This window comes from Ranitomeya variabilis, chromosome 3 (assembly GCF_051348905.1).
Source record: "Ranitomeya variabilis isolate aRanVar5 chromosome 3, aRanVar5.hap1, whole genome shotgun sequence".
Lineage (NCBI taxonomy): Eukaryota > Metazoa > Chordata > Amphibia > Anura > Dendrobatidae > Ranitomeya > Ranitomeya variabilis.
In genome coordinates, this window is record NC_135234.1 from 545,830,212 (window position 1) to 545,844,308 (window position 14,097).

Below are 14,097 nucleotides of genomic sequence, written 5' to 3' on the forward strand. Positions count from 1 at the left end.
TACTTACATGTACATCACTGTATTAATTATTATTATTTATTTATATAGCACCATTAATTCCATGGTGCTGTACGTTAGATGGGGTTACATCAAAATACAAATATCCCTAAGGGTATGTGCACACGTTCAAGTTTTTTTGCGATAAAAACGCTATAAAAACTCATTAAAAACGCATTCATTATGCATCCTATCATTTAGAATGTATTCTGCATGTTTTGTGCACATGGTGCGTTTTCTTCCGCAAAAAAAACTCATCGCGGTAAAAAAAGCAGCATGTTCATTAATTTTGCGGATTTTCCACGTTTTTCCCACTGTTCTATGCATTGGGAAAATCCGCAAAAAAACGCACAAAAAACGCTTCAAAACCATGAAAAAAAAAACGCGAAAAAAACCATGCGGATTTCTGGCAGAAATGTCCGGTTTTTGTCAGGAAAATTTCTGCAAGAAATCCTGACGTGTGCACATACCCTTAAAGTAAACAAACTAACAATGACAGACTGGTACAGAGGGGAGAGGACCCTGCCCTTGCGGGCTTACATTCTACAGGATTATGGGGAAGGAGACAGTAGGTCGGGGGTCGCAGTAGCTCCAATGGTGTTGAGGTGGCCATGTGGTCATTACAGGCTGTAAGCTTTCTTGAAGAGATGGGTTTTCAGGTTTCTTTTGAACGATCCAAATGAGGTGGATAACTGGACGTGTTGGGGCTCAGAATTCCAGAGTATGGGGGATATTCGGGAGAAGTCTTGGAGGCGATTGGGTGAGGAGCGAATAAGCATGGAGGAGAGGAGGAGGTCTTGTGAGGACCGGATATTATGTGAGGGAAGATATTGAGTGATTATAGTTTGGAAATATACGGAGGAGAAAGGTTATGGATGGCTTCGTAGGTCAGTGTTAGTAGTTTAAACTGGATACGCTGGGAAATTGGGAGCCAGTGAAGGGATTTGCAAAGGGGGAAGCAGGAGTGTAGCGAGGAGAGAGATTAATTAGTCAGGCAGCAGAGTTAAGTACGGACTGGAGGGGCGCGAGAGTGTTAGAAGGTAGGCCACAAAGGAGGATGTTGCAGTAGTCGAGGCGGGAGATGATTAGGGCATGCACAAGCATTTTGGTAGAGTGATGGTTGCGGAAAGGACGGATTCTGGAAATATTTTTGAGCTGGAGGCGACAGGAAGTGGCGAGAGCTTGGATGTGTGGCTTGAGGGACAGGGAAGAGTCAAGGGTTACTCCGAGGCAGCGGATTTTGGGGACAGGGGAAAGTGTGATTTCATTTATTTTGATAGATAGATCAGGTAGGGAAGATATGCGAGATGGAGGAAAGATAATTAGTTCAGATTTGTCCACATTGAGCTTGAGGAAGTGAGAGGAGAAGAAGGAGGATATGGTGATAGACACTCTGGGATTCTGGAGAGCAGAGAGGTGACATCTGGGCCAGAGAGGTATATCTGAGTGTCATCAGCATATAGATGGTACTGGAAGCCATAGGACCTTATGAGTTGTCCCAGGTGTATAGATTGAGAAGAGTAAAGGTCCTAGGACAGAGCCTTGAGGACACCAACAGAGAGAGGGCGAGATGAAGCGGTAGTATGGGAGTAGGAAACCCTAAATGTGCAGTTGGTAAGGTATGAGGAGATCCAAGATAGGGCAAGGTCATTAATGAATTAATTAGGTATTAATGAAGGCCAGTGCCCTAAATAATTATATGGTCTCACATGTAAGCTCAATTTCCGGCTTGCAATGTTCAATAAAATTTCCGCTTTTTTGTTAAGGGATCTTTAAAACAATCTGTAGAACAAATATTCTCCCGAGCGATTATCATCATGGCGATATTACCACTTCTCTATACACAGTGTAATTAGTGAAAGAATGGAACACACCCTTACCTTTAGGGAATCAAAGCAGGCAATAACACGTCCATTTTCGACCTGACAACTTTTAGGCGGGTGTGCAAATTTGCATTCCTCGTCAGATCTTGAACATGTCCCCCTCTGGAACTGCCTGCACACTTCGAGGGTCAGCCATTTAGTGTCTCTCACTGGAGCTACATTCAAAGCCATGCTGGAGAAGTGGAAAGGAAGCTGAAGTCTGCCAGGTGACTTTCAAGCTTAAGTCAGATGGATCCTGTAACCTTCCTCAGCAAGCGTCAGTAAAATAGAAATGCAATTGCTTTAGATGGACTGAACTGTGGAACGGAGTCCAATACGCGCAAAGCTGCATGAGAAAAGTGAATAAATCAGCATTCAGTCTGTCATCAATCAGATTGCACTAGTTAAGCAAATTTGGCTGAGAAGACAACATACTCTGAGACCGCTTCAGATGGAAATATCAGGGTGGGATTAATGCCTAGCTGGTGGCTGCTTTCCATAAAGTGCTAACGGCGGTCCTGTATGGAAAATGGTCCTCCCGTGGTCACTTTTCAGTATGATGATGGCCTTTTTGGGTATCCGCAGTTTTCACTGGGCACAGCCTATGTCCTTGTAGACTGCAGATATTCAGTCCACTTCTTGACAAGTCATTGGCAACAAGACAGAATCATACAAGGTATCATCAGATAGACTTCAGGGCAGGCTTTTGGGTGTTTGGCATGTAATATAAGTCCGCTGTTGCACTTATTGGCAGAAGTGGCTTTGGAAAAAGGCACTTTCCAAATAAGCAGTAAGCCTAAAAGAAAAAACAGAACAAGTTTAGTAATAACAAAAAGGCGGGCTAATACCAAAAATCAGATCAAAGACTAACCCCACCTATCCTAGGAGGAAGTGTCACATAAACCACCCGCATAATACAAGCCTCTGTTCTGATCATGATAAACCGTCAGCCTTCCCGGAGAAGACCTGCCCGACAGAGAAGAACCAATCGGAGGACAGATTGCGGTAATATTCTAGGCATCTATCCAGCAAATGGGAGTGACTCAGGAATGGATGAATGCTGCAGACACAATAATTAGACAAGCCACTTCCAACACAATTCACTCTAATGTGCTTAGCCTCCTAACCAATTTATTAAGACTCCCATTTCCAATTAATAGCAGATTTTAGTCTGAGAGATTATATTTTCTGGACATAAGACCTGCTTGGGTTGCCAATATTCCTTGATTTACGTTAACCACCATAACGTGGTCAAGGGATAAAACCATGCTATATTTCCATTTAACTATCCCTTAATAACATTCACAAGCAGGTAAGGACATGTTTAAGAAGACTCTTTGTAATATCTCAGTACACCCCAGACTTCCTACATAATACTCCTATGGAAAGAGACAGCCTCTTCCAACCACGTAATTAACACTTCTGTTAAACAAATGGCAAAAAAAGAAATAGAGGCATATAATGATAAAGAAACGTTTATTTAACCGTGTAGGACTCCCAGAATCATATATCTTGTTAGGGTTTTTTGAGTTGATATATCCTCATTATTATTAAGCTTTGCTTATATAGCACTATTAATTCCACAGCGCTATACAGCCATCATCATCATCACTGCCTCCATTGGAGCTCATAATCTAAATTCCTTATCAGTATGTCTTTGGAGTGTAGGTGGAAACTGGAGAACCCACGTTACAAGACATACCGATAGGGAATTTATATTGTGAGCCCCAAAAGGGACAGTGATGATGATGGCTGTAAAGCGCTGTGAAATATACAGTAAGTAAAATAAATACGTAAATATTCTCTCTCCACCCTGCCCAAGAGATCAGGATCCTAATGTGGATTTCCTTTTTTGCCCTGGCCTGCATCAAACAGGTAATGTTTATGTGAAATACTGTATCATTGTGCAATGCTCCTTTTCCCTTGCTGGGGCACTGCAGGGAAACTGAACCCGTATGTTTCTACTGTCAGGAAACGCTGCGTGTTTGACACTGTGTACAGCCGCAGCGTCAAACACGCAGCGTCCCGATGTTACAGCATAGTGGAGGGGATTTCATGAAATCCCGTCTCCACTATACGCTAAAAGACGCAGGCGACAGACCCGCGTAAACGGACATGCAGCGCGTCTCTTCAGAACGGAGCACGTCTGTTTACAATGTGGCGACGTTCCGTTGGCGCACGGTAAATTTACCATAGACTATCATTAGATGTGGTAAAACCGCATCTAATGATTAGTCACATGCGTAATAACTGCGTAAACACAGCTTAGTACGCATGTCTACTAATTTAAATAAGTCTTACCTGTCACACTGCTGGAAGTTCGCGTCCACTGCAGTTCTCGCGATAACTTAGCTTACCGCGAGAACTGACGTGCACGTGACCGGAGGTTCTCTCAGGTCACCCTAGGCTAGTTCTCACGGCCAGCTGACCGAGAGAGCTAGAGTGTAGGTGATCGTCGGAGAGTTATCTCTGGTGGTCATCTACAAGCTTTGCTATGTCTTGATGTCAGGCATCCAGATGTAGCAGAGCTGGACTCGTCGTAGAACACTCGTTATTAATGACTGCGTCGGACCAGGGAGTATACTCTGTTGGTTCATTTATTTTTTATTTTTTTCAGAAGATCGATGGCTTCGCTTAGATTACCAGTGTAATAAAGATGGCAAAACTGTGTGGTGTTTTATTTCATTAAAATACTTTATTCTGCATGTGTGTGTTTTATTAACCCTTTACCAACTATAGGTTTAGTAATGGTAGGAGTCTTATTGACGCCTCTCCATTACTAAGCCAGCTTAATGTCACCTTACAAAGGTGATATTAACCCCTTATTACCCCATATGCCACCTCTACAGGGCAGAGGGAAGACAGAGGCTAAGTGCCGGAATTGGCACATCTTACAGATGCGCCATTTCTGGGGCGGCTGGGAGCTGGTATTTGTAGCCAGGGGGGCCAATATCCATGGTCCCTTCCTAGGCTATGAATATCAGCCCGCAGCTGTCTGCTTAGCCTTTCTGGCTATAAATTACAGGAGGACCACACGTCATTTTTTTGGGGGGTCCCTCTATTTTAATAGCCAGTAAAGGCTAAATATACAGCTGCGGGCTGATATTTATAGCCTGGGAAGCTCCATGGGTTTTAACCTCTTCCCAGGCTATAAACATCAGCCCCTAGTCGCTGGCTTTCCCTCTATGGCGCAGAAAATTGTGCGGGAGCCCACGCCGCTCGCTTTTTTTTTTATTTTTATTTTTTTTAAATTAAACAGATATTGCATTTAAGGCTGGGGTCACACTTGCGAGAAACTCGCACCAGTCTCTCACCTCAATACCCGGCACTGCCGCTGGCATTCGGGAGCGGAGCGTGTGGCTGTATAGAAATACATGCAGCCGCACACTCCGCTCCCGAGCACCGGCGCCAGTGCCGGTATTAAGATGCGAGACTCATCCGAGTTTCTCGCATGTGTGATCCTAGCCTAACTCTTTATGTACCATTTTACTATGTTTATTACTAAACATCCGGCTTGGTATTATCTATAGCTATATCTATCTATTATCTACCTATTATCTATCTATCTATTATCTATCTATCGATCTATCTATCTAGCTATCGGAAAAATTCAATAAATTAAAAAAAGATAGATAGATAGATATATCGATAGATAATTGATAGATAGATATATCGATAGATACGATAGATAGATCTATAGATAGATAATAGATAGATCTATCTATCTATTTATTATCTATAGATCTATCTATCTTATCTATCGTATCTATACATCTATCTATTATCTATCGCTATATCTATCTATTATCTATCTATTATAATCTATCTATCTATCTATCTATCTATCTATCTATCTATAGATTTATCCATCTATCTATCTGTGTGTAAACATTATTCTTCAATGGAGTATGTAAAAGAAGAGGTTGGACAAGAAAATTATATCAAAATTATTATTATTTTTTTTTCTTTATTTAGCTTACAAAAACACACACAAATCAGCATGAAAAATGCATAAAAAAAACACAGATGACCTGACAGTGACCTCAGATGCAGATTTGGTGCAGATTTGACCTGCATCAAATCCTGAGCAATACTGAGCCATTCCTGACCGTGGAAACATACCCTAAGGGTACCGTCTCACAGTGGCACTTTTGTCGCTACGACGGTACGATCCGTGACGTTCCAGCGATATCCATACGATATCGCTGTGTCTGACACGCAGCAGCGATCAGGGACCCTGCTGAGAATCGTACGTCGTAGCAGATCGTTTGGAACTTTCTTTCGTCGCTGGATCTCCCGCTGTCATCGTTGGATCGGTGTGTGTGACACCGATCCAACGATGCGTTCGCTTGTAACCAGGGTAAACATCGGGTTACTAAGCGCAGGGCCGCGCTTAGTAACCCGATGTTTATCCTGGTTACCGTCGTAAATGTAAAAAAAAAAAAACAGTACATACTCACATTCCGGTGTCCGTCAGGTCCCTTGCCGTCTGCTTCCCGCACTGACTGACTCCCGGACGTAAAGTGAAAGCAGAGCACAGCGGTGACGTCACCGCTGCGCTCTGCTTTTACTTTCCGGCTGGCACTCAGTCAGTGCGGGAAGCAGACGGCAAGGGACCTGACGGACACCGGAATGTGAGTATGTACTGTTTTTTTTTTTTTACATTTACGACGGTAACCAGGGTAAACATCGGGTTACAAAGCGCGGCCCTGCACTTAGTAACCCGATGTTTACCCTGGTTACCCGGGGACCTCGGCATCGTTGGTCGCTGGAGAGCTGTCTGTGTGACAGCTCCCCAGCGACCACACAACGACTTACCAACGATCACGGCCAGGTCGTATCGCTGGTCGTGATCGTTGGTAAATTGTTTTATGAGACGGTACCCTAAGGGTATGTGCACATGCTGCAGATTTTGCTGCGGATCCGCAGCGGATTGGCGGCTGCGGATTCACAGCAGTTTTCCTTGAGTTTACAGTACCATGTAAACTTATGAAAAACAAAATCCAAATCTTTGTGCAGATTCCGCAGCGGTTTACACCTGCTCCATAATAGGAATCCGCAGGTGTAAAACCGCAGGTTGAATCCGCACAAAATCCGCAAAAAAATTGCGGTAATTCCACAGGAAATCCGCAGTGCAGTTTACCTGTGGATTTACCAAAATAAGTCCGGAAAAATCCGAACAGTAATCCGCAGCGTGTGCACATACCCTTACTGCCAGGTTTCTGCACAGATTACAGCTCATTGCTGGGGATCTCTGTGGGAAAACACTTTTAGAGATTGGAATTGTCAAGAAACCCATCTATATACAGTTATAGCTTCTATTGCCCTATATGCAGACATTTTTAGACTGTTATTGCCTTTTCTACCTTTCATGAGAGCTGGGAATAACGGTTTCTAGGTCCTGGTCACCAGAGGAGTGCCTATGCCACGCTGTGATGTTGACATAACTCCCACAGAAATGAATGTTTCTAGGCTAGGCTGTTTTTATAGCCTCTCCTTTGGTGGCTGGACTCTAGATGCATGTGCTTATCACTTGAACACTATGGTAGAAGCCATCCCTTGGTCAGATATTTAAAAAGTTATTCACAAAATAGTAAGCTATCCTCTATACATAGTGATTTGGGAAAAGAGTTTTGGAAGCTAAAGATTTGGCCATGCAGAGCCCCATGTTGAATCGGGCAATGCTTCTTTCATTGGCTAGGGGACGGCCAGAAACAGCCAAGCATTGTGCTTGGATATTTCCGGCAATCTCATAGAAAATGTAAATGTTGAGAATTCAAGTTGAGCATTGTCCCATTCAAGACACAGTTCTAAAGAGCCCGGTTTCCAGAGACCGGGATTGGGATCACTGAGGGTCCCTTCAATCGGACACCCAGCGATCAGTAAATTAGCCTCTATTACCTATGCTATGGTAGTGGATGACTTACTGTTTTGAGAATAACCCTTTTATACATGTTTACTCTTAGTAGGGCTGGTTATAACAACTGAAGGTGGCTCCAGATTTACAAAAGGGGGCTAACCTCTGCCACAGACTCTAATATACACTGGTGACCTAATCACTGTATATATAAGCTGATATTTAACTAATGAATTCTGGAAATAGTTGCATTTTCTTTGAATCAGCAGCATACGGAAGGTACATAGTTTCATTCAGGCGTTTTTCTTTGTAGGCTATAAAGATGAATGAATATGTTTGTGAAACAATTGCTGAATTTGCCATATTTGTGCTGAATTTATGTTTTGACGATTGTTTCCGAACATATTCGTTCATCTGTACTCCCATTGACTCCCATTGGCGTTTGGCTATGTTCGGCGAATATTGCGATCATAATCCAAACCGAATATTGAAATATTCGCTCATCTCTAGTAGGCTATTCAACAGAACTTCAAAAACTGCTAAAACACCTAACATAACACTGTTTAAATAATAGCCTAAAAAAGTCATGTAAAAAGATGCCATAATAGAATGAAACTATTTGATTTTATAACCCATCTACATCCCATTATGGCTATATGTTGGTGTCAGACCAAAGTATTAGACACAGTCGGACCTGGATAACATATTCATTGCAAATTTTCAGACTAACCATAGTAAAGTGTTTGATATAAAATGTGGGTTTAGGATTATTATATTATTAGCTGGATGAGAACATTATAATGACTAGACTTCGCAGTCCACATATATAGACACGCTAGCTCTTCTTATTATTCAAAGAAATATTTTTTAGCCTAGAAACACTGTAACGAGACTTAGTATTTACAGGAAGAGCTGACGGAAGAGAGGAAATGGTGGGCATTGGTTGTTATTTGTGTTCATGAAGTGTGAGACAGTGGTTTATGCCAACTATCTATGACCACCGTGATTTATTGCCTGCCGGCCGCGGAGGCACCTCGCCATACATGGACAACTATTTAGTGGAGCCCAAGTAAACAAGTAAAAGCCTTAAACAGACACTGGTTCTACAGCCATGTGCTGTACGTGGGGTGTGCAAACAGCATTTACAGAAAAATACACCCCAGGGAGGTCTGCACGGAGAAAGTATTCTTAATGACTTACTTTTTCACTGACGTTCTGAACTTGATTTCAAAGCCTTAGATTTTGTAGTGGTGGTACTCCTACATCCTCATGACAACACTTCTGGCCTCTAGATCTTTCTAGCATGCCAGGTAAAGATGTCTCACTTGTTGCTTAGCAACAATGACTGCCACTTCTGTACTTTGACTTACAAAGTAGTGCGTTAATCTCTATTAAGGACATTATTTAAAAGTCTCTTTTTTGCCTGTCTCTAGGTAAAAAATGGCCAGGTTCTGCCCTTATTTTAGTCATGATGCTTTCCTGATTATTCTGTATATAATTGTGTGTGTGTGTGTGTGTGTGTATAATTTTTCTGCAGAGCTCGCTCCCTTGGTAAAGATCATAAAGATTAGCACTAAAAAGGCCTACATTTCTGGAACTGTATGGTAGGTTTAAAAAAAAAAAAAATTGGCTACGCAGGGGAGCACCGGGAGTAAAATAAGACCAGAAACTAGCCATTGTTGGCCAACAGACAGGTCCTCTTTAAATCTTTACCTTCATACTGGCCAGGAAGACATTGTCCCACATGTATGAAGTTTGCATTTATTTTGTGTAATTTTTTGGAGTAAGCTTTGCCACAAATGTATGTAATGTCACAGGATATTTCTTAAAATTTCCTCCATATTAAATTAATAGAGGGGTGGTAATTTTGGTCATAACTTGTACCACAGTCCTGGAGATGCGCAGATGCAACTTTTTAAAAATGTTACCATTCATAAATCTAAGTACGTTCACACAGGGAGTTGGAGAAAATACTCTGCTGCAAATCAGCAGAAAAATGGGCAACAAATCAGCATTAGTTACATCCATATTTCTTGCGAATTTTGCTTTGGATTTCAAGGATTTTGCATAGCCATAGTTTTGCTGATTATTCCATGTGAATATTGCACGGAATTTTTAGGCAGTGCATGGATAATATTGATAGAACTAGCTGAAGAGCCCAGCGTTGCCCCGGCATAGTAACTAACTGTGGTTAGTTATAAAACCTCATTTCTCTCATTTCCCCCTCATATTTCTCATTTCCCCCCTCATATCTCTCATTTTCCCATTGCGCCTCTCATTTTCCCCATCACTTCTCATTTTCCCCTCACATCTCTCATTTTCCCCCTCATATCTCTCATTTTCCCATCATGCCTCTCATTTTCCCCCTCACTTCTCTCATTTCCCCCCTCACACCTCTCATTTTCCGCTCACTCCTCTCATTTTCCCCTCACGCCTCTCATTTTGCCCCCTAACCCGTCATTTTCCGATCACTCCACAATTTTTCCCCTCACTCCTCTCATTTTCACCTCACACCTCTCATTTTCCCCTCAGTGTATACCTGTATGTCATCTCCCCTGTATAAAGTATATACCTGTATGTCATCTTCCCTGTATATAGTATATACCTGTATGTCATCTCCCCTGTATATAGTATATACCTGTATGTCATCTCCCCTGTATATAGTATATACCTGTATGTCATCTCCCCTGTATATAGTATATAGCTGTATGTCATCTCCTCCTGTATATAGTATATACCTGTGTCATCTCCTTCTGTATATAGTATATACCTGTGTGTCATCTCCTCCTGTATATAGTATATACCTGTATGTCATCTCCTCCTGTATATAGTATATACCTGTATGTCATCTCCTCCTGTATATAGTATGTTCCTGTATGTCATCTCCCCTGTATATAGTATATACCTGTGTGTCATCTCCTCCTGTATATAGTATATACCTGTAAGTCATCTCCTTCTGTATATAGTATATACCTGTGTGTCATCTCCTCCTGTGTATAGTTTATACCTGTGTGTCATCTCCTCCCGTATATAGTATGTACCTGTATGTCATCTGCTCCTGCATATAGTATGTAACTGTGTGTCATCTCCTCCTGTATATAGTATATATCTGTAGGTCATCTCCTCATGTATATAGTATATACCTGTATGTTATCTCCTCCTGTATATAGTATATACTTGTAGGTCATCTACTCCTGTATATAGTATATACCTGTGTTTCATCTCCTCTGTATTAGACCTCGTTCACACGGCACACGTGAATTCATATATGTGTGATATTTTGGGGATCCACATCTCCATCCATATATATATTATATATTAAATGGCGGGTACCTTGTCAGTCAGTTATGCACTACCATGCACATTAATGGTGCTTCAGATGGGATCTATCATTGGTGATCATAAAACACGCTAGTCTAACAAAAATGACAGTCTTTAATGCTTTTTCCCAGGGTAACTGTATGTTCCTACACTTCGAAAATGAGGTGGATTTTCTACTACATATTCGTCTGCTGAAAATCCACTGTTTTACTGTGCCAGCATACTACATGAGATTTTATAGTGGTTGTCTGGCCTTATGTGACTGCGCCCTGTGGGTGGTTTCCGGTGCTGACGTCAGGAGCGGGCGGTCATGTGACCGCTAGTATGCAATTTGCTTATTGATGGCCACAGTCCGACTAGACTGTATACAACCTCACACAATTCACTTGCATTGAGAGAGTCTAGTCAGCATGTGACCGTATACTTAAAATCGTATACTTGCAGTCACACCCACACCGCCGGCACCAGAGATTCCCCACACCACGCAGTACGTGTGATGTGAAGACACATTGAATGACTGCAGACTTGTAGCCTAAGGCCGGACAGTCCTTTAAGAAATCTCATACACATGCTATGGAAAATAGCAGCGGGAATTGACAAGAGCTGCGGCTCTCAGCGCAGTGCTAGGGGAGAAAATGTTTCCATCCACCCGCGCCTTCTTCACAATGAAGCTCTGCAATAACTACCGTATGTTCCATAGGAAAGTACTCTTAAAATGAAGAAAAAACAAGTTGCAAAGCACCGAAGGAAAAAAAACTGGCACTGTGTTAAAATGGTTTTCAAGGAGGAAAGTATGAACATGCAGAGGTAGGGCGTGACTCCTGTTATCATTAGCTGAGTGTATTCGGCATAAACACGCACTTCCTAAGAAAATAGATCCCACTAGGAAAAATACCAACTTAGGTCAGATGATTCTTGTTATTGCTTTCTGCAGTATTTGTAGCCACAGTTCAGACTCACAACCAAAAAGAGAAAATGTTCTTCTTATTAATATTATTGTTTTATAAATCATATAAAACCAACCACAGTACAACTGAAGAATGACAGTATAAGCAACACATAAAATAGTACTGTAAACTTGCAAAGAATCGATACAAATGGGAATGGGCAATAAGGAAGGGGGAATGACAATTTTTTGTAGAGAAGAAATATTATAAAGCCTAATAATTGTCCCTAAAATCCAAAGGATGATTGGGTGGTTCCCTTTAATTAATACAAACTTGGCATCAACATGACATACTACAGAAGCATTATATGCCTCCGGCAGTACACACCTAGATCCGTTCCCACAAAGCACCTCATTGAGGCATCATGCACAAGCCCGTGTGAATGGAGCATGTATGGTGGCACCGATAAGAAGATATTATGGAGCAAAGGGCACTTCATGGGCTGCTGTGTGATCTCTGAGGCACCCTACTCTCCCTTGCAACAGATGTTTCTAGGCTAAAATAACTTAATAATACAAAATCTGATTATAGAAAGAAAAAATCCATATAAATCTGAGAAAAAAAAAATCTTGGCATGGCTCTATGAAAATGGATACACACAGAGGTGCAGTAAGTCTATCATGATCCAAACAGCAGGGATGTGGAATATAGCCGTACTCGTGTATACCAACTTATACTCCAGTTCATTACTTTAGGTTTTGCACACCAGGGCATGGCCTCCCCTTTTTTTGAGCTGGGCATTACATTTATATTGCTTCCCATTGCTGGGTGCCTACAGTCAGGCCCTGGTCCTGCTCAGCCCTTATTCACATTAACGTCATTCTTGACACATGGTAAGGCTTTAATACTAGAAATCTCGACTGGTTACACCTTGTTGCAGGTGAGATGGCATTTATGCTTTTTTTTAAAATCAAAAACGGTATTTATAGAGTACCCTATGCTGTTTGTATGCACAATTGCTTTTTATTTGCTTACTGCAGGATATAGGTTCATTTTATTTCTATTTTAGATTTAGTTTGTTTAATAGCCAGTGTGAATATGCTGCTACACTTTACAAGTATACTCCAGTTCATTTTCTTTGGTTTTGTACTCGTGAACGACAGAACGAACTCTAAATTACTGTTTAGGCTGGCTTCACACAAATGACTTAAATGGAATCTTTCAGCAAGTTTTTGCTATGTATTCTGAGAGTAGCTTATTGCAGGCATGTCAAACACGCGTCCCGCGGGCCGCATGCGGCCCTTTACAGGCATATCTGCGGTCCGCACAAAAGTCTCAAACTTTGTCTAAATACAAATAGGCTGAGCCGCAGATGCTCAAAACTTCACGATCAGCACTTCCGGCTCTTCATTCATTGGCCCATATCCCTGCATATGACCTGCTTACGTGATCACCTGCTGAGAGGCGCTGACCGCCACTGGCACTTCCGCATCAGGGAAGCGCCAGCAGCGGCTGACGTCACTGAGCGTGTGACAGGCTGCTTCAGTTCATTCGTCGTTGCGCCGCAGCGCCGGTGACTCGTCGCCACTGTCTCACTCGCACTCGCTGGGTGTTCAGTTTGTGGTTGGAGAGTCCAGGTGACGTCGTCGGTGCCAGTGGTAAGTGGCGTGCTCCAGACCGCGGCCACGGGGACCGAGTGGAGCTGAAGTCTGACTCTGAAACCTGCCTGCTGCATAGGGGGAGGGTGTGTAGGACTGGAGGAGCAGATCCTTGTACTATGGGGGTGTCTGTGTCAGACTGGAGGAGCAGATCCTCTTGTATTATGGGGGTCCCTATATTTCTGGAGGTGGAAGTACCAGGATCTGATCCTCCACCTCCAGAAATATAGGGACCCCCATAATACAATAGGATCTGCTCCTCCAGTCTGACACAGACACCCCCATAGTACCAGGATCTGATCCATGGGGCCCTGTGACAATGGAAAAGCAGAGCCTTGTATTATAGGGGTCCTGTGTATGCGAAGAAGTAGATCCCTGTATTATGGGGGTCCTTGTGTCTCTGGAGGATCAGATCCTTATGGGGATTATTGTTTTTCTGGAGGACAAGATCCTTACATCATGGGGGTCTCTGGAAGAGCAAACCCGTATATGAGGGTCCTGATCTATGGAGAGCA

At 42.5% G+C, this 14,097-nt stretch overlaps 1 protein-coding gene across 22 annotated transcripts in view; it reads right to left on the reverse strand.

Annotated features, from left to right (window-relative positions):
* The window catches only part of MBNL2 (muscleblind like splicing regulator 2), a 257,792-nt gene that overhangs the window by 105,096 nt on the left and 138,599 nt on the right, over nt 1-14,097 (reverse strand). For 19 of the 22 annotated variants that reach the window (XM_077297148.1, XM_077297149.1, XM_077297146.1 and 16 more), the window contains one exon: nt 1,878-2,655. In XM_077297148.1, the coding sequence (XP_077153263.1) occupies nt 1,878-2,051 (174 nt within the window). In that variant the 5' untranslated portion in view covers nt 2,052-2,655. Of the gene's footprint in view, nt 1-1,877; nt 2,656-8,916; nt 9,062-14,097 lie in introns of those variants that run through there. The other 3 variants (XM_077297132.1, XM_077297136.1, XM_077297131.1) reach the window with 2 other exon arrangements.